The 21,709-nt window shown below is 37.4% G+C and overlaps 2 protein-coding genes and 1 pseudogene across 2 annotated transcripts; 1 reads left to right on the forward strand and 2 right to left on the reverse strand.

Moving 5' to 3' along the window:
• Positions 1-7,496: 7,496 nt before the first annotated feature.
• Positions 7,497-12,689, reverse strand: LOC130841560 (E3 ubiquitin-protein ligase RLIM-like). The gene is made up of 2 exons (XM_057717679.1): positions 12,410-12,689; positions 7,497-9,157 (listed from the first exon to the last, which is right to left on the reverse strand). Exons 1-2 carry the CDS (start codon positions 12,651-12,653, stop codon positions 7,497-7,499), a joined length of 1,905 nt encoding a protein of 634 aa, XP_057573662.1. The 5' UTR covers positions 12,654-12,689.
• Positions 9,416-10,138, forward strand: LOC130842663 (ubiquitin-conjugating enzyme E2 D3-like). The gene has a single exon (XM_057719347.1). The coding sequence runs from the start codon at positions 9,452-9,454 to the stop codon at positions 9,893-9,895; it is 444 nt and encodes a 147-aa protein (XP_057575330.1). The 5' UTR covers positions 9,416-9,451; the 3' UTR covers positions 9,896-10,138.
• A 7,754-nt stretch (positions 12,690-20,443) lies between the features above and the next one.
• LOC130841561 (serine/arginine-rich splicing factor 2-like) lies at positions 20,444-21,073 on the reverse strand (annotated as a pseudogene).
• Between the last annotated feature and the right edge of the window lie 636 nt (positions 21,074-21,709).

Raw genomic sequence — 21,709 nt, forward strand, 5'->3', positions numbered from 1 at the left:
CACCACTTGGAGAAAGCTTTCCTGCAAATAATACAAAACAAAACAAAACAAAACAAAAAAAAACTGCAGAGAGAAAATTATCTGTCAGAGAAACATTTCCTATTTACATCCTTTAGGCCCCCACATCTACCTGTGTCTGAAACTATCAGCACTTTTAAACTTTGGTTTATTGTGAGTCAATAAATTCCTTTTTAGCCTTTAAACTAATTCACAAGGGGTTCTCTAAAATTACAGCTTCTAATTAATACAGTGACCACAGCAGCAAATGCATAAGATTTTAAGAAGCTAATTTTCTTGCAAAAATGAAGAGATGGGTATATACTCTTTCAAGTTCAAATACTCTGAAATTCTTACCCTGTTGCTGAATTTTTTAATTCATTTATATTGGATTTAAAAATACAAAAGAAAATAGGCTCTGGTTCAAGATGTTTGTGGACTTAAGCATATGTAGCCATTACCTTTGACTCTCAAGAATGTATCATAATGATGGTGAAATCTGAAAGAAAAGGAAGCCTACTACTAAAATATGCAAGGAAGGGGCTTCAGCTTCTGGGGTATATATGTGTCCAACAGAACTTCTAAGTAACTCAGAATGGCAAGAGGGAGAAGTAGACTGAAAGTCTATGTGGGGCAGAGTTACTTCACTTATACCTTTTTATCCCTAAAAAGCCTGACAGAAAGACATTTAACCACCCTCTTACCAATAAAAAGGAAACTTTTAAAAAAAATATGTAAGGACTGTATGCAGGTGATCCACAGTAGCCAGTATGATTGTCGCAGTCTGTGCCAAAGACTTATTCTTTCAATGTTTGTAGGTTTTTAGAATAGTGACAGGTCTCCATCTGTTCATGGTAAAATTTTAAGCCTTTCAGGTTTCTTCCTATACCATGAATTATTCCTGTTTCTTTCAGGATTTATTTTTCTATTTTTAATATTTATCTTATTCCCTCTTATGTCATACCTATCTCAAATATCTCAACAAATATTTATGGAACATCTACTTTGGGCAAGATAGTATTTTGGATGTTATGAATATTGTAGTGAAAATTACAAAACCCTTGCTTTCCTAGGAGTTTATATTCCTTTTAACATCTAGTGATATTTTGTTTTCTATTCATATTTAAGCATGAGGACTGTGAGCTCTGTGTTTATGATTATCTTTTTTTACCTCTCATTTTTCTGTCTTGATTATCTTTGCTAACTTCATGTCTGTCTACTTTATAATTGCCCTTGTTCCAAGGGATTCCATCCGTCTTTCTCCACTACTACCATGGAACATACTTTCATAGGCAATACCTTGCACTTCTCTGACTTCAATTTGGCATCTTTATTCTCATTTCAGAAGCATACTTGATATTCTGTGATAGCTAGGTAAGCATGGCCACTAAAATATCACTCTGACATCTCAAATCTCAGAGATTCCAGCTGAATTGTCATCTATTCCTCTACCATGACAAACAAGTTATATTGCATTTCTCATATCAGTGAACTTCCCACCATCTACTCAGGCACCTAAACCAGAAACTTGAGGTCATCTTTAAATTATACAAGCAGCCACCAAAGTTTTTTGTGTTTCTTTAATACTACTTGAATCTATATGCAGCCATATCTTAACTGTCACACCATTACTTCAGGACTTTATACTTTTTTCTTCTAGTTAATGCCGTAACTCCATAAGAGGGACAGTGTAACTTTTTGACCATCTGTTCATATCTGTGCTAGTATGACTATTCTAAAAATTGAAAAATTTTATTCCTATTACAAAAATCATGTTGACTGTGCATTAGTTAGAAGATCTAGTTCAACTCTTCAGCCTGATACACAAGACCAGTTGTTACCTCTTTGGACTCATCTCTTTATTTTTTGCTAATGTACTTAGACCTCTTCCTCTTCTATCCCGGAGTATGATGATTCATACTTACTGTTTACTGATCCATAAATTTTCAATGTATCTTTACTGTTGCATGCAGTGTTTATTTTGCTTAGAATAAAATTAATGACTTTGTTTCATTGGCTAATTGCTACTAGTTTTATCAGATATAACCCAACTTTAAGGAGTTTTGAATTATTAGTGTAGATTATTCCTCCTAGATCATTCCATTATATCCTGTATCTGAATCTCTGTCAGGACATCCATCCCATAGAGTGTCACTGTATGTTTATTCATCTGCCTTTAGAATTCAATACATTTCTTAATGATAAGTACTGTACTTCTTAACTGTAACTTTAGCACCCAGCATTGGGCGTGGCACATTCTAGGTAAGTGTTGAATGCATGAAATAATGATTTAGAAAAGAGTTGGCAGATATTATAACTTAATACGCAAGAAACCCTATACAAATATATTAAATAAGTGAGAGAGGTCTAGGCTGAAATAGATCAAATCCAGGATGTTAGGTAACAATATTAAAGTAGATTTTCTTTGGAGAATAAAGGGTGAAAAATAAGTCTTGGATGCTCACAGTGGCCAAAAATTCTGAAGCAGAACCAAGAACTTTCTTTGGAAAGTGTGTGTGTGTGTGTGTGTGTGTGTGTGTGTGTGTGTATGCCAGTAACTGTTCTAGTTTTCAGAAATGTAGTAGTAATTAAAAAAAAAAAAAAGAAAGATCTTTTGGAGCTTCTATTTTGGGATAGGAATGGGGTAGAAAACAAGCACAAGATAAATAAAAATATGTTTAGATAGCCACAAGTGCTACTAATGAAAAAAAAATACACTGCCAGAATAGAAGATGACAAGGCCAGGGGTGGTGGATAGCTGTGTAGTGACTAGTAATGTCAGAATGGATAACCCAGAACCCAGAATTGGCTGATAATTAGTGTCTGTCCTGTATGAATGGTGGATGAGAGAAAAAGGAATTTCCCCAAAATGCTTTTCCAAATCCCCACATTTTGCAGTGATGCTGGCTTGATGATTAAAAATGGAAAGTTTTGAATGTCACACAAAGGAGTGCCTCATTTCATAGTGAAAAAGCCTGAATTAAGATGGGAAAGAATTTTCAAATCTTAAATGAAGTCACAGAAAAGAAATAGTTCAGATTTCCATTCGAAATTCTCATACCAGGAAAATTCTCATTGAAGGGAGTACACATTCACCTCTCAAATAATGAAAAGAGGTAAAATGTTTGGCTAATTATAGTAAAGATGGTACCGAAGATGAAGATAGTGAAGATCTCAAAGGATTGTATGTTGATAACAAGCAATATTACTTAACAGAGACGTCACATTTCTTTGTGAACTTTCCAGTACATGCAGTGTTTTGATGCTCATATTGTTAAGGGCTCAGGCTTGTTTGCACTTACAGAAGAATCTTTATACTTAATTCTTCATGGAAGATTGAGAGCCCAACTTATTTTCATGCTTAGCCAAAAAAGATACACTTTATATTGCTATCAAAAACCAGTCCATAGTCTATAACTACTTTCAAAAAGAATTTGTTATTCAGAGAAGGGGTTTTTTTTTTTTTTTGGAATTAGGCCAAAATAAATATTTTGAAAACTACAGAGAAAATACAGAGAAAATTCTTAAGATGGAAATATTTATGGTAGAATGAGATAGAGTGATGTGAAGTAAGAGCGATAAGATATTGGTGGTTGTTCAAACAGGAAGGATAGTGTCTTCTAGGAGCTTCAGTAGCAGGAATTAGGGACTCCGTTCTCAGGGAAAAATGGTAGAACGTAATGTCGTAGTGGACCTAGAACCAAGACATTAAGCCATTTACTTGTCTAGGACTCATTATAATAATTTTCTGGGTACAGGATGGATCTCAGATGAGAAGTTGTATTAGTTTTCTGTTGCTGCATAAGAAATTAGTACAAATGTAGTGGCTTAAAACAACATCCCTTTATTAGCTCACAGTTCTATAGGTTGGGATACTGGCATGGAGTGACTAGGTTCTGTGTTCAAGGTCTTAAAGGTCTGAAATCAGCATTTAAACCCTTGGCAGATAATTCTAACATCTAATTCATCTTGGGTTGGCATCATTTGTCATGTCTTATTCAAGCTCTCATGTATCTAACTCTTGGTATGAGTAGTGATATTTTATTGTCTTTTGGACATTTTGGCTATTATGTTAGAATACTTTGGTCCCTATTTGAGGAGGTTTGTTTTTTTGGGTTTTTTTTGTTTGTTTTTTAAACTTTAGCAGGCATTCACTCTTTATAGGTTTGGCACACAATTCCTCTACTTTTATGGACTGTGGTTCTATGACAATCTAATTTTCAGAACCTTTGTGGTACTATTTTGGTCTGTTTATCTTGTGCAGGTGGGGTTACCTCTGGTCCCTTCTCATGCTGCTTACGGGGTCAGAAGTAGCTTCCTCAGGAGAGGGCACTTGGTGCTTCTGCTGAGGGAAGGGAATCTCTGGACCACTTGATGAAGAGTGCTTCCTGAGCCAGGTACTTGTGACAGGGTCTCCCTTGACTGTAAGGTATGGAGGGTGCTTACCAGGTTGAGAGCTTTCTGTGGAGTGACCTTTGTTGCCTGATGTCTCTGGGTAGGGGAGAGGAATCTCAGGTCCATCTGGGGAGGGGAGCATTTTCCAGGTAGGAGCTTTTTGTGGTGGAATCGCTTTTGCTGGTACCCTTAGCCACTGATGTGTCTGGGTGGCGAAGGGGGATCTCAGGCCCAGTGGGGAAAGAAAGCACTTTTCCTGGTCATTTATTTTCAGCAGCGCTTCCAGTTGTTCTTCCTTGCAGGTTCTGCAGGGCTGAACTGGTCTTTGTGGGATTCCCATTTATGTGATGAAGGAAGCGCCTATTTGAGCTACTTCCTGTTATTAAGTTGGGAGTTAGGAAACGCTGGGCCTGGGTCACATTTTTTTGTTGGTAGAGGTTATAAGGTGCCCTGCCACAAAGTTGTTCATCCATTCTAAGGGTTCCTAGCCAATTCACCTTCTTTAGACCTTTCAGAGCTCTTCTTTGCTTGTCTCATTTATTTCCAGGATATATAGTTGTGCTTATAAAGGGGGACCAGGGAGAGAGGAGTATAAACCATCTTATCTGGATTAGAAGTCCTCTCTGTGCCTTTTAAGTGCTCACCTGATTAGGTCAGGCTCACTCTGCATAATCTCCCAATCAACTGTGCTATATATCATAATCTAATAATGGAAACCATATTCCATCACATTCACAGGTCTCGTACTCAAGGGGAGGGACCACTACAAAGATCATTGGGCATCATCTTAGAATTCTTTTGACCACAGAAGTTGTATGTGAATGTACTGAAGCATTAGTTAAGTAATTATCATCCTTTGGAAGGGTGGAACCTGTTAGGATAGTATGAAAGCCAAGTATTGTTATAATTATTCTACTCACTTTAAATGAAGTATATCTGGTATCAAAAATACTTCATAATATTCAAACAACTTTCAGAAGTTAATGTAAATTTCAGAGGTTTGATCTAAGGCTTCATTTCTGGCCATGCAGATATCTTCTGTGTGAAAAATATGCTAGCTCAAAGATATATTAAAAAACTTCACCACCACTCCCCATTCATATTTTGTAGTTAAGTGCAAACACTGTGGCTGCCAGCAATTCACGTAGAAAATAAAGTTCAGTGATGTTTCTGACTTTAAATTTTTAGAGTAGGTTTATATTTAACACTGTCTACATTTGTACAGGTTGCACATTGCACAGAATTTATGATTATTGCTTTAGGTTATAATACAATGTACTCTCATCTATACCCGGATTGAAAATTTTAAGCAAAATTTTCTGGACTGGCCAATACACCAAAAAAAAAAAAAAATTAGTTTTCAGGGTGAATTAGGAGAAAAATCCTTCACTATGTTTAGATTGGAAAGAAGCATGACCTAAATTTTGATTTTTAAATAGTCACTGTTTTGGGTGATAGTTTTACTGGGGACAATTAGAATTGAACTATGTAGACATGTTTTTGAAGTCAAGTTTTATCTTTAAGGCTTTCATATTGCAACTTGAGAGGCTCCAAGCAGCAACTGGGTACTTTGGATCATTCACACAAGAATTAAGAGTCATATATAAACCGTAAAACCCTTTATAAGAAATAAGAATCTGTTTTAAAAATTAATTACATGAACTAAACTTATATATAAAAAGAAATTGAAGCTTGAATATATTTAAGGAGCAAAAATTAAAGACATACCTATAACTGCCCTTTTTCCTTAGTTGTTTACAATCACAGCAAACCAAAGCATGACATGTTTAAGAGAAAGGTAATTAAGTTCTAGGCTTTGTCATCTTATCACTTTTAAAAATACAGGATCTGAGTAGATGAAAGGAAAATAGAGAGGGTTGTTAAAGAGCTGAGTCATGGAGTGGAACAGAGAGCAAGGGGAAGAGGCAAGAAAGCATACACAGACTGGGTTTGAAGAGAATTGGGAATAGTAGTTGTGGTAGATGGTCTTTGATTTGCTTATCAGATCTACTTGCCATCCTTCTTAACCCTGCTCTGTGATTCCAGGAGGCTGACCTTTATCAGCTTCATTGACCAGTCTCTCTGTGTCTTCAGATTGGGTTTAGCTAATATGAACTACTGACAAGAGATTAGAAGTCAAGAGGAAAAAAGGTAAGGGTATTTATTTCCATGATCTGCCCACTACCAAACTTTAGGTTGGCAGTGGCTGCCATTTTCTAAGGTTACAGCTCTTGTTGGGTGGACTTCTACAACTCTAAGATATTCTGGGTTGCAGGAACTACTATCTTTCTATGCCCCTTCAAACCTAGTGGTTATAATACTGGCTTCTCACAGTTACTTGCCTCAGGGTACTTCATCATCTCTTTGTTTCCTTTCATTCTTTACATACTTCAGTCTCTTCATTAAATGCTATTCCATAACTCTTTTAAAGTGTGCCATCAGTTTTTGGCTAGAACCCTGAGTGATACATTGGTAGTGGGGAACAGGAGAAACTTGAAGGTAATGTTAGGGAGGTGGGATAAACAGCTGTGGAGAAAGATAGTTAGAGAAGGGTTTCAAAGCTTTTTATGGCATTCTATGAATGTAACATGACTTCTTTATGTGAATGACTCTAATACAGTCTTAAATTGCTTCTTAATTATTTGGTTGGGTTCCTGTTTCTTTGTATGCACAGCCAGGATTGAGCAGGGCTAAGAGATGTCTGGGATTTACATGACTAGATAATACTACTAGGATCTATCTGGACTGATTATATCAGATTAAGACATTTCTCTCATGGAACCAGGAACATCCCAAACCAGTGCACATGCTAAGTTTTTATTGAAATTCCGTGAACTGATATGGTGTGAAATTCACTTTTATTGTCGAATTGGACAATATTGCTTGACTTTTTAATGTTTCCTTTTATTATGGAACAGAAATTGGGGGAAGCCCAATAATTCCTTCAAGAACTAGTGATTCAGTTCAAATTGTTACATGTAGATTTAGATTTAGATAAGATTCAGATTGTTATATTTAAGCATAAATAACTCTAAAAGTGGACATGAGGCAAGTGACTTATTTGTCCATCACTATAACAGTTTATATAGCTGAGAAATCAGATCTCAATCAGAATCTTCTCTCTCACTGGAATCCACCACTTGCCGACGACAAACAGGACAGGTAGACTTCTCAGACAGCCATTGATCAATGCAGTGAATGTGATATTCATGGGAGCAAGGTAGGATGCGAAGCTTGTTGCCTTCTGTGTACTCTGTAATGCAAATGCTGCAGGCATTCAATGCATCATTTTCACCAAAAGATCTTACAGCCAAGTTGTCAATCTGTGCTTTGGTGAGTCCTGTAGATTGGTATTGATCATCTTCATTTAAGAGGAAAATCTGGTCCAGATTAAGGGAGGGCCAAGAGTCACTGTCATCAAATATTACTGGGGTCATTTGTCTACCCTCTTCCCTGGTCTCTGATGGTAAGCCTGATGATAAGCTTCTTTCTTCACTGCCTTCAAACAGCAGTGAGCTAATATCTGAATTTTCATCACTTGAGCTGGAACTGGACATAGGACTAGAACTGGAACTAGACATATAATTGATGATAGAACTAGAAATCTGTGTGGAACTTGAATAGGGACCATAGCTAGGATCTGAATCAGAACCCCAAGATCTACTACTAGAATCCTGAGAACCATTACTTCTATTTGGTGACTCTGCCCTTTCCATGTTTTGACTTGGAGGTGAGAAACTATGCTCTAAATTACTGTCATCGTCCATAAGGTTACTTGAGTCACTAAATCCTGTCACTGTCTGCCTTAACGTGCTCTGAATTGGAATAGATGTTGTATCATTTAAGCTAGTATCTAAAATTCTACGAATGGGATTTCTGATGGTATTGACCCAAGCTCTCACATCTGCCTGCTCAGAATGTGAAAACATATGCCTCAGTCCTCCTTGTTCACTTTCTAAAGTGACAGTGTTGTTTGGTGTCTCAGATGTTAACTGAGTTGTACTAGCTATGCTGTCTCTTTGAGAATATGCTCCAGAATGAACTTGTCCTACTTCAAGACTGAAGGGTATGGTTGGATTTATTTCCCTCAGTTGCCAAGATTCACCACTGCTGGTTGTATCTGGAGAATATTCTCCATGAACGGCATTCCTTGTTCTAGAAGTTTCAATAAGACCCCTATTTTGAAACTCAAGTCCAGTCATTTGCTGTCTCAATGTTTCTTGGTGCTCAGTTCTAGAAAAGCTCTCATTCTCACTTACCAGAGGCTGCTCAAGAGTCTGAGATGCTATACTATAACCAAATCTTTGGTAAATTTCCCATAGTGAATCTGGAGCTGACCAACTTTCACTTCTTGCTCTGGTTCTCCAAGAGTCTGGGCTCCTACTTCTTGTTCTTTTTTGACTTCTGGTAGGTGGGAATTCCATTAATGCGTCAGTTGTATCTTGTTCTGATGTAGATGGTCTTGTAAATATTGATTCATATTGTGGATTTTGCACTTGCCTTTGGCTGTCTTCCATATTTTCTCTTCTGGGAAGTCTTGCAGGTACTACATATTCATTCTCTGGATTTGGGTTCTCATTATCAAGGTTAAAATTTATTTCTAAACCAAATCTGAACTCATCACTGTTAGGATTATTTTGGCTCACTTCTCTCCGAGATTGGTTTTCTCCTTGTCCACTTGTCACATTTTCAGTTTGTCCAAAAGAGTTAGGCGAGTCTATTGTAGACTCACCACTAGACACATCATCTGAAGAGTCTCCTCCACCTGTTAACAACAACAACAGAAAATGAGGAGGGGGCATAAAAGAACTACCAAAATTAGAACCATCATAAAATAGCACTCTGAAACTTCGTTTCAAAAACAAACAAAAGACAGCTCTTGTTAACCAGCCACGAGATTCTCGCGAGATCCGCCTCCTCAATACCAAGCGCCTGTGTCTGGCAGAGCCGGTGTGAGACGAAGAGACAATCCTTCCCAGCCGCCGGGATAATCAAGACTTTTGGCTGGACCTCTGAGCACACACCGAGATAGTGAGGAGCCAGACAGAAAGCACAGACTATGGCGCTGAAACGGATTAATAAGGAACTTAGTGATTTGGCCCGTGACCCTCCAGCACAATGTTCTGCAGGTCCAGTTGGGGATGATATGTTTCATTGGCAACCCACAATTATGGGACCTAATGACAGCCCATATCAAGGCGGTGTATTCTTTTTGACAATTCATTTTCCTGCAGACTACCCCTTCAAACCACCTAAGGTTGCATTTACAACAAGAATTTATCATCCAAATATTAACAGTAATGGCAGCATTTGTCTCAATATTCTAAGATCACAGTGGTCTCCTGCTTTAACTATTTCTAAAGTTCTTTTATCCATTTGTTCACTGCTATGTGATCCAAACCCAGATGACCCCCTAGTGCCAGAGATTGCACGGATCTATGAGACAGACAGAGATAAGTACAACAGAATATCTCGGGAATGGACTCAGAAGTATGCCATGTGATGCTACCTTAAAGTCAGAATAACCTGCATTATAGCTGGAATAAACTTTAAATTACTGTTTCTTTTTTGATTTTCTTATCCGGCTGCTCCCCTATCAGACCTCATCTTTTTTAATTTTATTTTTTGTTTACCTCCCTCCATTCATTCACATGCTCATCTGAGAAGACTTAAGTTCTTCCAGCTTTGGACAATAACTGCTTTTAGAAACTGTAAAGTAGTTACAAGAGAACAGTTGCCCAAGATTCAGAATTTTTCAGAAAATGGAGCATGTGTATTATGCGGCCAATGTCTTCACTCTAACTTGGTTATGAGACTAAAAACCATTCCTCACTGCTCTAACATGCTGAAGAATCATCTGAGGGGGAGGGAGATGGATGCTGAGTTGTCACATCAAAGGAAGCAGCATTATTCTAGCAGCATCCATCCTTGTTTAAGCCTTCCACTGTTAGAGATTTGAGGTTACATGATATACTTTATGCTCATAACTGATGTGGCTGGAGAATTGGTACTGAATTTACGGCATCAGCAGAACAGAAAATGTGATGTATTTTATGCATGTCAATAAAGGAATGACCTGTTCTTGTTCTACAGAGAATGGAAATTGGAAGTCAAACACCCTTTGTATTCCAAAATAGGGGCTCAAACATTTTGTAATTTTCATTTAAATTCTTAGGCGGCTTGGAGCTATTAGTTACTCTATCTTCCAATACACTGCTTAATATAGCACTGAATAAATGATGCAAGTTGTCAATGGATGAGTGATCAACTAATAGCTCTGCTAATAATTGATTTATTTTTCTTCAATAAAGTTGCATAAACCAATGAGTTAGCTGCCTGGATTAATCAGTATGGGAAACAATCTTTTGTAAATGCAAAGCTGTTTTTTTGTATATACTGTTGGGAATTTGCTTCATTGTTTGACATCAAATGATGATGTAAAGTTCTAGAGAGTGAATATTTTGCCATGTTCAGTTAAAAGTGTGCAGTCTGTTACAGGTTGACACATTGATTGACCTGATTTATGCAGAATTGATAAGCTATTCAGATAGTGTAGCTTTAGTATGCTGCACATGATACCGGCAGCCTGGGAGTTCATAGATGGACTTGGGACCCAGCAGTTTTGAAACGTGTATATGGAGTTTTAAGAAATTTATTTTCCAGGTGCAACCCCCATCTAACTAAATTTTTTCTTCACCTTGTACACTTGACAGCTAAAAAAACCATAACATGGGAGTAATAATGGGTCAAAATTTACAAAATAAAGTACTGTTTTGGTGTGGGAGTTGTAAAAAAAAAAACAAACAAACAAAAAATGAGAAATACTCAGGTGTTTTAAACCGATTTCACATTTATAGAGTTAATATGTTAAAAACTACACTGTCTAGATTTATAAGTAAAGGTAGGAAAGTTTCAATTCCATCTGAAAAGAGTGGGCTAATCCTAGACAAATTTAGAGAATTTTTTAAAAAGGGAATCTGGAGGAACTCTATTTTTCAGTATTTCATCATATACACAGCCCTGTGTACCACTGTGGGAATGTCAAGAGACATTTTTTTTCGGTCCAATGTCAAATCACTAATGCAATTAAACAAGGTAAACATCAGTTAAGGTACAGTGCTAGTATTTTAGTTCAATTTACATTATTGTCTAATTCTAATTAGTCTCCAACATTACTACTTCTAGGCTCTTCACTTATGTGCTTTTGATAATATATAAGTTGTTTTAAAATATAAGATTATTGCTCAAACATAAACAGGTTTTATAGGTTTAAAAGTATTTGAATTAATACTTAATACTATCAAGATTTTTAATTGACATTAAATTGAAGGTCAGATCAAGTGAACTGACTGAACCTAGCATGGTACATATAAGACCATGTTCAAGAATCAAAGTATGATAGTATCCTCTTCATTAGATAGTAAAATCCTCTACTTCACACTAGGAGAGAAGGCACCAGACCTGAGGTTTGAGCAGGGTTTCTCAGTCTTAGCACTATTGACGTTTTGGACAATTCTTTATTTTGGGGAGTTATCCTGTGCATTGTGGGATATTTGGCAGCATCCCTGGCCTCTGCCCACTAGATGCTAGTAACAGCCATGCTTCTCCTGTGACAACCAAAAATATCTCTAGCCATTGTCAAATATCCCTGGAGTGGAGGAGAGCAAAATTGTCCCCAGTTGAGAACCACTTGATTAGAATATAAAGTATTTCTTTTTGCTTTTTTCACACGTCTATGTAGAAAACATAAATCAGGAAGTAGGAGGGACTTTAAGTTGAGGTGGAAAACCAAGAAAAATACCAATAGGCTACTTCAGTTTCCCAATTAACCCAAGGAAAAAACATATCTCGACATTCTTACCAAAAATCAAGTAAATGCCAGTTGTTTTTAATGTTACTTACCAAATTAACTTATGCCACTTCTGTATAATTTACTATTTACTATTATGAAGTTACTGTTTACTATTATGAAGTTCCTTATTCATCCCGTCCTATTCCCCCCAAAAGCGAAATATACCTGTATTTTCATCTGAGTTTTGTGGTGGGTTTTCTTTAATTAGTTCAAGTCTTCTCAGCAACTCTTCTTCCGTACTTTCACCTGGGGTGCCTAGCAAATTGTTGTCCCTCATAAGTTTGTAATCTTCTTCAGTCAGATTAGTTACGAATCGGTAGAAATCTTCTTCCCGAACCAGTCGGTCCATCTGACTTCTGCGTTGGACTGAAACGCCATCTCCCTCATCATCGGAATCCGAGTTTTCCATCTTGATGAACAAGTGGAAAATTATCTGAATTTCATGACACAGTGTTGAAATTCAACAACTGTAGTTCAGTCTTCTTCGCTTTCTGCTTCCGTCTGGAGTGTTGGGTTGCGACTCAGTAGGATAACCCTCCGCATAGGTCCCTCCCTCTTTCCTCTCCCCTACCTCCGGTCTGTAGATTCTGTTGAGGAAACCGTTGGGAGCCGCTTTTATCCGGGAACTTACGAGGTGTTGCCTGGGCATCCATTATGCTCTCCATAGTTGCTGAGTAGGGGCTGGATTCAAGTTAAGCTGCATTTCATTCAAAACCAACCAGTATTACTGACGGTTTATAGTGTACCAAGCACCGTCCTTCACCTCGTTTCACCCACTCGAGCCTATTCTCAGGTTTTCAGGAGGCGTTTTGAGGCTCTGACATGCTCTAGTTATTCGTTACGTTGCATATGACTGTCTTCTTCAAAATGCCATGCCCAAGTCAGCCTAGTTAAATGCAGCAATTCTCATTTTCAGGTGCTAAGGGACCTACGCCTTTTCTCCTCATGAATTCAAATTTTGATAATTTACCAGGACCCTAGCTGAATCTCTTTTGTGTATCCTCTCCCCTTTGACTCTTAATGGCTTCATCTTGCATAATATGATCCCTCAATCTTGTTTCAAACAAACAAAAAACACCAAAACTTTGGCAGGCTTTTCTGCTCAGCCAGGGAATTCCTTCTCCACGAAAGCATCCGGTTTCATTTTTGTCCTCCTTTCTCATAAATATTATAAATATTAAACAAAACTAGCCAGAACATCATGGGAACTTTTAGAACAGACCAACAATGAGTATGACTTTGCTGATTTTGTTCCATGTACAACTGAATGGCTTGGTAAAAATAACGCTCATTTGTAATGCTATCTGAAGGAGACCTCTAAGAGTTTCTGGATTCATTAATATTACCAGCCCCACTTAACACTTGTTTGGGAGCTCTTTGTTCAAATTATTTATGTAAAGACAAGATTTGGCTACTGAATTTGAGACTTTATTCAATTTGACTTATTTAATAATTAATCAATCCAACATAAACTGGGTTGGTTATTGCCAGCAGCTACAGATATGTCAATTGCTGAAGAAGTTTGTACTCCCAAGTAATTCACACACCCGGTGAGGGAAACACCAAATAGAAACTATCAAAATACAATATATTTTATGTTATAATAGATTTATATATGTAGTATTGTGTAAGTACAGAGACCTGTGTAGCAATTATTTAGTGGGAGTTGGGAAATGTTTCACAGAGGTATTATATTTAAATCTGAATCTTTAAATATAAGTATAGTTTCTGTAAATGGAAAGTGGCAGTTATGTGTTGGTAGAGAAAGACTATGTCACACAGAAGAAGTAGACTTGAAAGACCTTGGCTTGTTTGGGCAACTGTGGCCACAATTTTGGGATTGGGGTGGAAATGTGGAATTAATCTCAGAAAGAATAATTGACACAAACTATGAATTTTGATTTTTTTTCATATAAGAAACAGGACACTGATTAAGATGTTTTGGTATTTTTTGAGAGCAAGCAGTGGATTTTATTTTTGTCTGCTTAGTGTCCCCTTAATATACTTAAGCTAATAGCATCCTGATTTTTGTGGGGGAAAAAACCCATTCTACAATCTTAGTCCACTTGATTTAGGTTTAGCTGAATTCGCTGCCATGGCTAAAGGAAAGGACACATGATGCAGCCATGTCCAATTAGCATATCTCAAATTGGTTATGGTAATTGGTTTAAGCATGGGCATGTGACCAAAAGTACATTTAAGGGTTAAATCTGAGATATTAGCTAGAACTACTGAAAATGAGAAATCATTTTCCACTGCAGTTGCTAAGCTGGTAAGATATAAATGCAAAGATGCTTGTGGCTATGCTATATCCCAAGAATGAGGAAAATTGACATAAAGAGACAGAGGAAAACAAAAATTGAGAAACAGCAAGATACCAGAGAAAAAATTTGAGAAATAGCTGAAGCTAGATGTGCCTTAGGAGTTTTAGACCTGTAAAACAATGTATTTCATTTTTTAAATATAAGCTTGTGAAAGATTTCTGCCATTTGTCATTGGAAGGCTCCTAATAGTTGTAACAGGAGAGTGATATGATTGGTGATGTAATCAGATGTCAGAAAGTAATTTGATAGAGGGGAGGGTGGGTCAGGGAATGAGTGAAATATGTGTGGGAGATTAAGTAGTACAGACCTCCAATTACAAAATAAAGGAGTCAAGGAGATGAAATGTACAGTGTGGAGAATATAGTCAATAGTAATGTAATATCTTTGTATGGTGATAGATGGTAACTAGACTTGTGATTATTTTATAATGTACAGAAATATCTAATCACTATGTTGTGCACCAGTGACTAACATAGTGTTGTAGGCCAAGTATACTTCAAAAACAAACTCGTAGAAAAAGAGATAGAATTTGTGGTTACCAGAGGTGGATGGGGGGGGGTTGGATGAAGGTGGTCAAAAGGTACAAACTTCTAGCTACAAGATAAATAAGTATAGGGATGTAATGTACAACATGATTAATATAATTAAGACTGCTGTATGTTGCTTATGAAAATTGTTAGGAGTAAATTCTAAGAGTTCTCATTACAAGGAAAAAATATTTTTTTCTTTTTCTTTTATTTTGTATCTATATGAGGTGATGGGTGTTTGCTAAACTTATTGTGGTAATCATTTCATGATGTATGTAAGTGTAGAGGAACAAAACTTGCCACCCCAAAATGTTTCTTTGGCATGCAGATTATTTCATGAAAAAAAATCTAGGCCCAAAAGTCTCAGGAAAAAACTTTGACCTTGCTCCTAACTGCCTAAAAAAAATTAGATAGAGGGCCTATTCCCCAATAGAGCTATCACCGGAGGTATCTACAAAGAATATGGGGTAGTTGTGGTGGTGGAAATTCAGCAGGGCCTAGAGATCAGACTCCACACTGTGTGCCATTGTCTCTACATGGCCCACTTACCAAACATTTGCTTTTCTATCTTCATATAAATCACCTTGCTCCCCTTTGAAGTCTCAAACACTACCCACAACATCCTCTTTTGTTTTTAGCTGAAGATGATATTTAAGGTGAGGGTTTCAGCCATTTTGGTTATTCAGTTTTCCTGGGTCTCACCCATATGTACATGTTATTAAACTTTCTTTGATTTTCTCCTGTTAATCTGTCTCATGTCAATTATTTCTTAGACCAGCCAGAAGAATCTAGAAGGGTAAAGGAAAATTTCTTATTGCTCAACGTAAGTCAGATCATTAGGCTGTACAGTAAATCACATACACATGAAAGAATTCCATTCCGAGAGCATGTTCATAAGTCTAATTTGTTCATAAGTCCAACGAAGTTAGCCTAGGTACCCAACTAACACAATCAGTTATATAGTACTGTACTGTAATAGGTTTATAATACTTTTCATACAAATAATACATAAAAACAAACACAAAAATATAGAAAAGATTTTTATTTTTATTTTTTTCTTTCAATCTTCATTGGAATATGATAGCTTTACACTGTTGTGCCAGTTTCTGCTGTACAACAAAGTGAATCAGCTGTATTTATACATATATCCCCATATCCCCTCCCTCTTGAGCCTCCCTCCCACCCTCCCTATCCCACCTGTCTAGGTCATCACCAATTATCGAGTTGATCTCCCTGTATTATGCAGCTGCTTCCCACTAGCTATCTATTTTATATATGGTAGTGTATAAATGTCAGTGCTACTCTTTCACTTTGTCCCAGCTTCTCCTTCCCCCCCTCCCCATGTCCTCAAGTCTGTTCTCTACATCTGTCTTTATTCTCCCTCTGCCACTGAGTTCATCAGTACCATTTTTTTAGATTCCATATATATGTGTTAGCATACAGTGTTAGTTTTTCTCTTTCTGACTTACTTCACTCTGTATGACAGACTCTAGGTCCATCCACCTCACTACAAATAGCTCAATTTCATTCCTTTTTACAGCTGAGGAATATTCCATTGTATACACGTGCCACATCTTCTTTATCCATTCATCTGCGGATGGGCATTTAGGTTGCTTCCATGTCCTGGCTAGTATAAATAATGCTGCAATGAACATTGTGGTACATGTAACTTTTTGAATTATATAGAAAACATTTTTAATCTTACAGTACAGTACGTTGAAAAGTACAGTAGTACAATACAACAGCTGACATACGGGCTGGCATCAAGTGAACAGGTAAGAAGAGTTACTGACTGGAGGAGGGAGAGGAGGTGGGAGATGGTGGAGCTGAAAGATCGTCAGCAATAGGTGCAATTTCATTCACACCTGACGTTGATGGCACAGGTTCTGGTTCCTTGCTGGGTTCAATTCTATCTTCCCTCTTGAAAAAATGATCCAGTGATGTCTGCGTAGTGATTCTTTTTTTCTCATCATAGATGACACAGTAGCACTGGATTGCATTCTGAACGGCTGCTGCAACCTTTGTGTACTGTTCTACGTCCGGGTCCTTTGCCTCAACAACAATGCCTCCTCAAATAAAGAAAATCCCCTTACCTTTTCCTGTGTTATGAATCTCTTAGGTTCTTCAGTTATTTCTTCTTCCTCTTGTCTCTCTTCATCATTTCTCTGGGCCTCCAATTCCATCTTTTTGCCTTGCTCCACTCTCTCAATTATTTTCACTTTTGTTTCCATCATTATCGCTTGGCACTTCTTAGCAGTACCAGCTACATCATTACTGCTTTTATGCTTACTTCCGGACATCCTGGGCTTGAAATAAAGATACTGTACTACTGTATTCTATATAGTACTGTAAAGTACACAAAAGCACAACCACTTATAGAGGATGGACGCATGTGACAATGTACTCCAGACATATGAACTAACTTATGTGATTGGACATGTGAACTCACGTTCGCATCTTTGAAAGTTCACAACTTGAAGGTTTGTACATAGGGTACTTACTATATGCCTTAAACTTAGACAGTGCTAAATGTCAATTATATCTCCATAAAACTGGAAGAAAAAAACAAATAATTTATAATAAAGTTGCCATGTAAAACTTACTTGCTTTGTCCATTCTATAAAGTTAACATGTTTATACAATTTAAATTTAATTGAATTTAGTTTTTATGAAAAAATAAGAAAACAGAATTTTTCTGTCATTTATTTGTTTAATAAGTATTTATTAGGCATTGAAACTCAGTAAAGTTGAAAGAAAAGAATCATTTTCATTTGATTATGAGTGAAATGTGGTTATGACATATAATGTTCATATTGTGGATACATTTCCTACTTCTTTGTACCACGAAGTTCTTTCAGAATGTTCCTACTTTTTTATGTGTTTCATTTATTATACAATGTATTCTGATACCTTGGCCCAGTAATACTCATTTAATTCTCATTTGAATAGAAAATATCCTGAGGTAAAGTACCTCTGAACATTTGGTTTATATTAAGAAACAGAATGGTCCTGGTGGGAAGTAAAATGTCTTTCGCTGATACCTTAATACAGAGAGAGATGATGTTCTGTGACCAGTTAACTCCCTGGTGGGGTTTTTCAGATGCCTAAATTTAGCAGAGTCTTAATTAGTGTGAGTAGGTGTGTACTTGTGTGTGTGCGTGCATGTATGTGTGGTGTATTTAAAAAGTTTTAACAGATGTCTGGTTAGGTGGATAACCATTGGCTTAAATGTGGTTTCTGGATACTAGTAATAGGTCTATTTTACCGAAGTTTTGAAAGTTCCTCTATAGTGTGAATGTACTTTATCTCAAACTTTGAATTCCTATAACACTATAGTTATTGTATACTTTAATGTCTTATTTTTAATATTTGTTCCCAAATATCACAATTGATGTTCCCAAACATCATTTCAATTCAGTGTATTTAAAGGCAATATACTGAGGCAATTCAATATACAGGAAAGAGGATTGAGTTGAGAATTTACAGACCTGGGTTGAAGTCTAATCAGTAATCCATTATTTGCCCAATCACTTACTCTTTCTAAACTCTAATATGTGAAAGTTGAATCTGTTTTTCAAGGTTTGATTTAGTCAGTTTCTCGGACAAAGAGAATTGGGCAGTGGGAATTGAAAATAAGACAGTAAAAGACAAATACTGTATTATCTCACATGTGGAATCTGAAAAAAAAAAAGAGAGCGAGAGAGAAAATGAAAAAACCAAGCTCACTAAAAAAGAGATCAGACTTATGGTTACCATAGATAGCAGAAGGAGGGGTGGAGGTGGGGGATGGAGAATTGGAGGAAGGTGATCAAAAGGTACAAACTTCCAGTTATAAGATAAATAAGTACTAGGGATGTAATGTACAACATGACTATAGCTACCTACCACTGCTGTATGATATATAGGAAAGTTAAGAGAGTAAATTCTAAGTATTCTCATCACAAGGAGAAATTTTTCCCTTTCTTCTTTTCTTTCTTTTTGTTATAGCTATATGAGAAGATGGATGTTAGCCGAACCTATTGTGGTAATCATTTCACAATATATGTAAATCAAACCATCATTCTGAATGCCTTAAGCTTTTACATTGATGTATGTCAATTCTCAATAAAACTGGAAAATAAAAAAAGAAAGAAAATAATGTCTGAAACAGTATTGGATTAGTAACCATGAAGTAAAGAGGAAAGGTTGAGTGGAGCTAGAGTTAGTACCAGCAATGCTGAGTTAAAGACAAGCAAGGGAATCAGAACAGGTCCAAATTCCAAAGTCAAGCTAGGAATAACTGTTTCCCAGAAACTTAGCTCAAAGCCTGTAAGTTAAAGTGGAGTATTGAGCCATAGAAGACAATTCAAGAAGATTCAGAGCAGAGCCATAGTAAACTCATACTCAGTTTGAGGATCAAAAGTCATGAGGTAGTAGCAGATGTGTGTGACTTTGATATTAGCTTGCTAAATTGTATTTATATGTTGGATCTCTGAAGGTTGGTACTCAGTTGTTTTGATATTTTTGTTTATAAGACATTTGAGATGGATGACCTCAATATCTTTTTGTTTCACAGTTCACCTGCTAGATCTGCTCACTGTATGCTCTGTTATATATGCAAGGCCTGGGTGACTGGAAGTGCAATTGTCAGGCTTTTTAATAAACTGGATAACCATTTGTTTCTCCACCGCACATTACCTTTACATAGGAGCAATCAGGAGAAAACGTGAAATAGGCAAGGATTCTGTACTACAAAATACCATGGTAACAGCTAACTAACTGTACAACTGTGTCTAGTGCACAAAAATACATGAGATTAGAACTATGTTTGATAAATAATCCTTTAAAAATAAATTCTTTTCACCTTAAATGTCTCTGCACCAATGCAGGTCCAGATTACCATTTAAATCCAAAGGTAAATAGCACATGTAAATAAATTTATAATAACTTCAAGTAGGTCTTTATTTTGAAAAGCATGATGGCAACGAGTCAATCTCTAGACAGTTTTTGACTACTCAAAAAAAGAAAAGGCTGTACACATTTTCCTAAGTCAGGAGGCCACAAATTAGGTAACAATCTGTTTACTTTCAAACAAAATGCAGTAAAGAGAAATGAAATTTTACCTCAAATATTCAAACCAACAATAACTTGAAGTTGTTTACCTCACTAACTTAAAAGATATTTGAATAACAGGAACCAAATACCATATAAACTGAAGTTTACCACTTGAGGCAAAAATTAAGTAAAAAGTTACACAACATGTTAAAGAATAACATTTTCAAGAGCTAGAGGCTTATTTCAAGGACCCTTTGGTCAACTGAGAATGTTGCTCCCCTCCTCTCCCCTCCAGTCCTCAGGATGTTTGCTAATCACTCATTATCCCAGTGGGGCACCGCTCCTTCCTCTTCAGGAAACTTGGAGGGATTTTTCAGCCGTGATCAGCACTTGGGCTTTCTTTCTGGTGTAAGGCTTCTGGATCTAGACCTGGATGTGGTTGCTGAGGAATATCTGGAGCCCAAGGAGGACTTGGAGTTGGAACTTCGAGTAGATCTGGATCTAGAGGTTGATGGAGATCTATCACCAGAGGGAGATGGAGGCTTCGCGTGGCTGAAGGGAGATCGGCTCCTGGTGTTGGAACGACAGTGGTGACGAATCCCCCGGCTGCGGCTCTGGCGTTCATGCCTGTGGGGCGGAGTTCCCCGGCAGCGACCATGGTGGAAATCTGGGGGTCGACCGTAGCGTGCCATCTGCACCCGCAGCTCGTGGCCATCCAGCACGATCCCGTCAAGGGCATCTATGGTGTCCTCGGCGTGTTGCTTGTGGAAACGGACGAAGGCAAAGCCGTGGGACTCTTTGGTGAAGCGGTCCCGTGGGATGTGCACGTCGCCAACGTGCCCATACTTCTCGAAGACGCGCCTCAGGGTATGGGGTGAGGTGCGCTAGGTCAGGTTGCCCACCTTGAGGGAGATCATGCCGTCCACATTGGGAGGAGGGCGGCTGTAACTCGTGGCATTTGCGAGCTCAGCGGAGGCCCTGTGAACTGAATTCTGAGCAACCGCAGTCTGACAAGGCTGCGAGGATGCCCCGTTTCCCTGACGGTTGCCTTGGGTTTGTTCTGCCTGAAGCTCCTCCTCTTTGTATCAGTTGCCATCAGCGTGTGGCTGCTTAGAGACACCAGAATGTTGCATCCTTTGGGACTGTCTCCAGGGCTGAGACCACCTGAGGAACAGCTCTGTACCCGTTTTTCTTTTTTTAAGTGAAAGTTCGTGACTGTAATATCGTTTTATGATTTTTCCAGTATATTTCTAAACACCCAGATTCAATTATGGATAAAAGTATATACATATAGATATAATTATGTGACAAAGTACATGGCAATGCTGATTCAGTATGCTAGAAACATTTGTCTACTTTAGAGACAAAAAAATACCAAAACAGATCATGAGCAGATAGTGTGATTCAGTGATACTAACAGGCAAGGAGAGCATGAGAGCCACCTACAGGGTGTGAACTCAATATGGGTCCCTTATTCTGCTTGAAAAAATTTTTTCATGATCTGTGATTCCAAATTATATAATTGAATATAATTCAGGTTACTAAAATTTACTGTTTTCTCATTAATTAACCAGATATAC

The sequence above is a fragment of the Hippopotamus amphibius genome, chromosome X (assembly GCF_030028045.1).
Source record: "Hippopotamus amphibius kiboko isolate mHipAmp2 chromosome X, mHipAmp2.hap2, whole genome shotgun sequence".
Classification (NCBI taxonomy): domain Eukaryota; kingdom Metazoa; phylum Chordata; class Mammalia; order Artiodactyla; family Hippopotamidae; genus Hippopotamus; species Hippopotamus amphibius.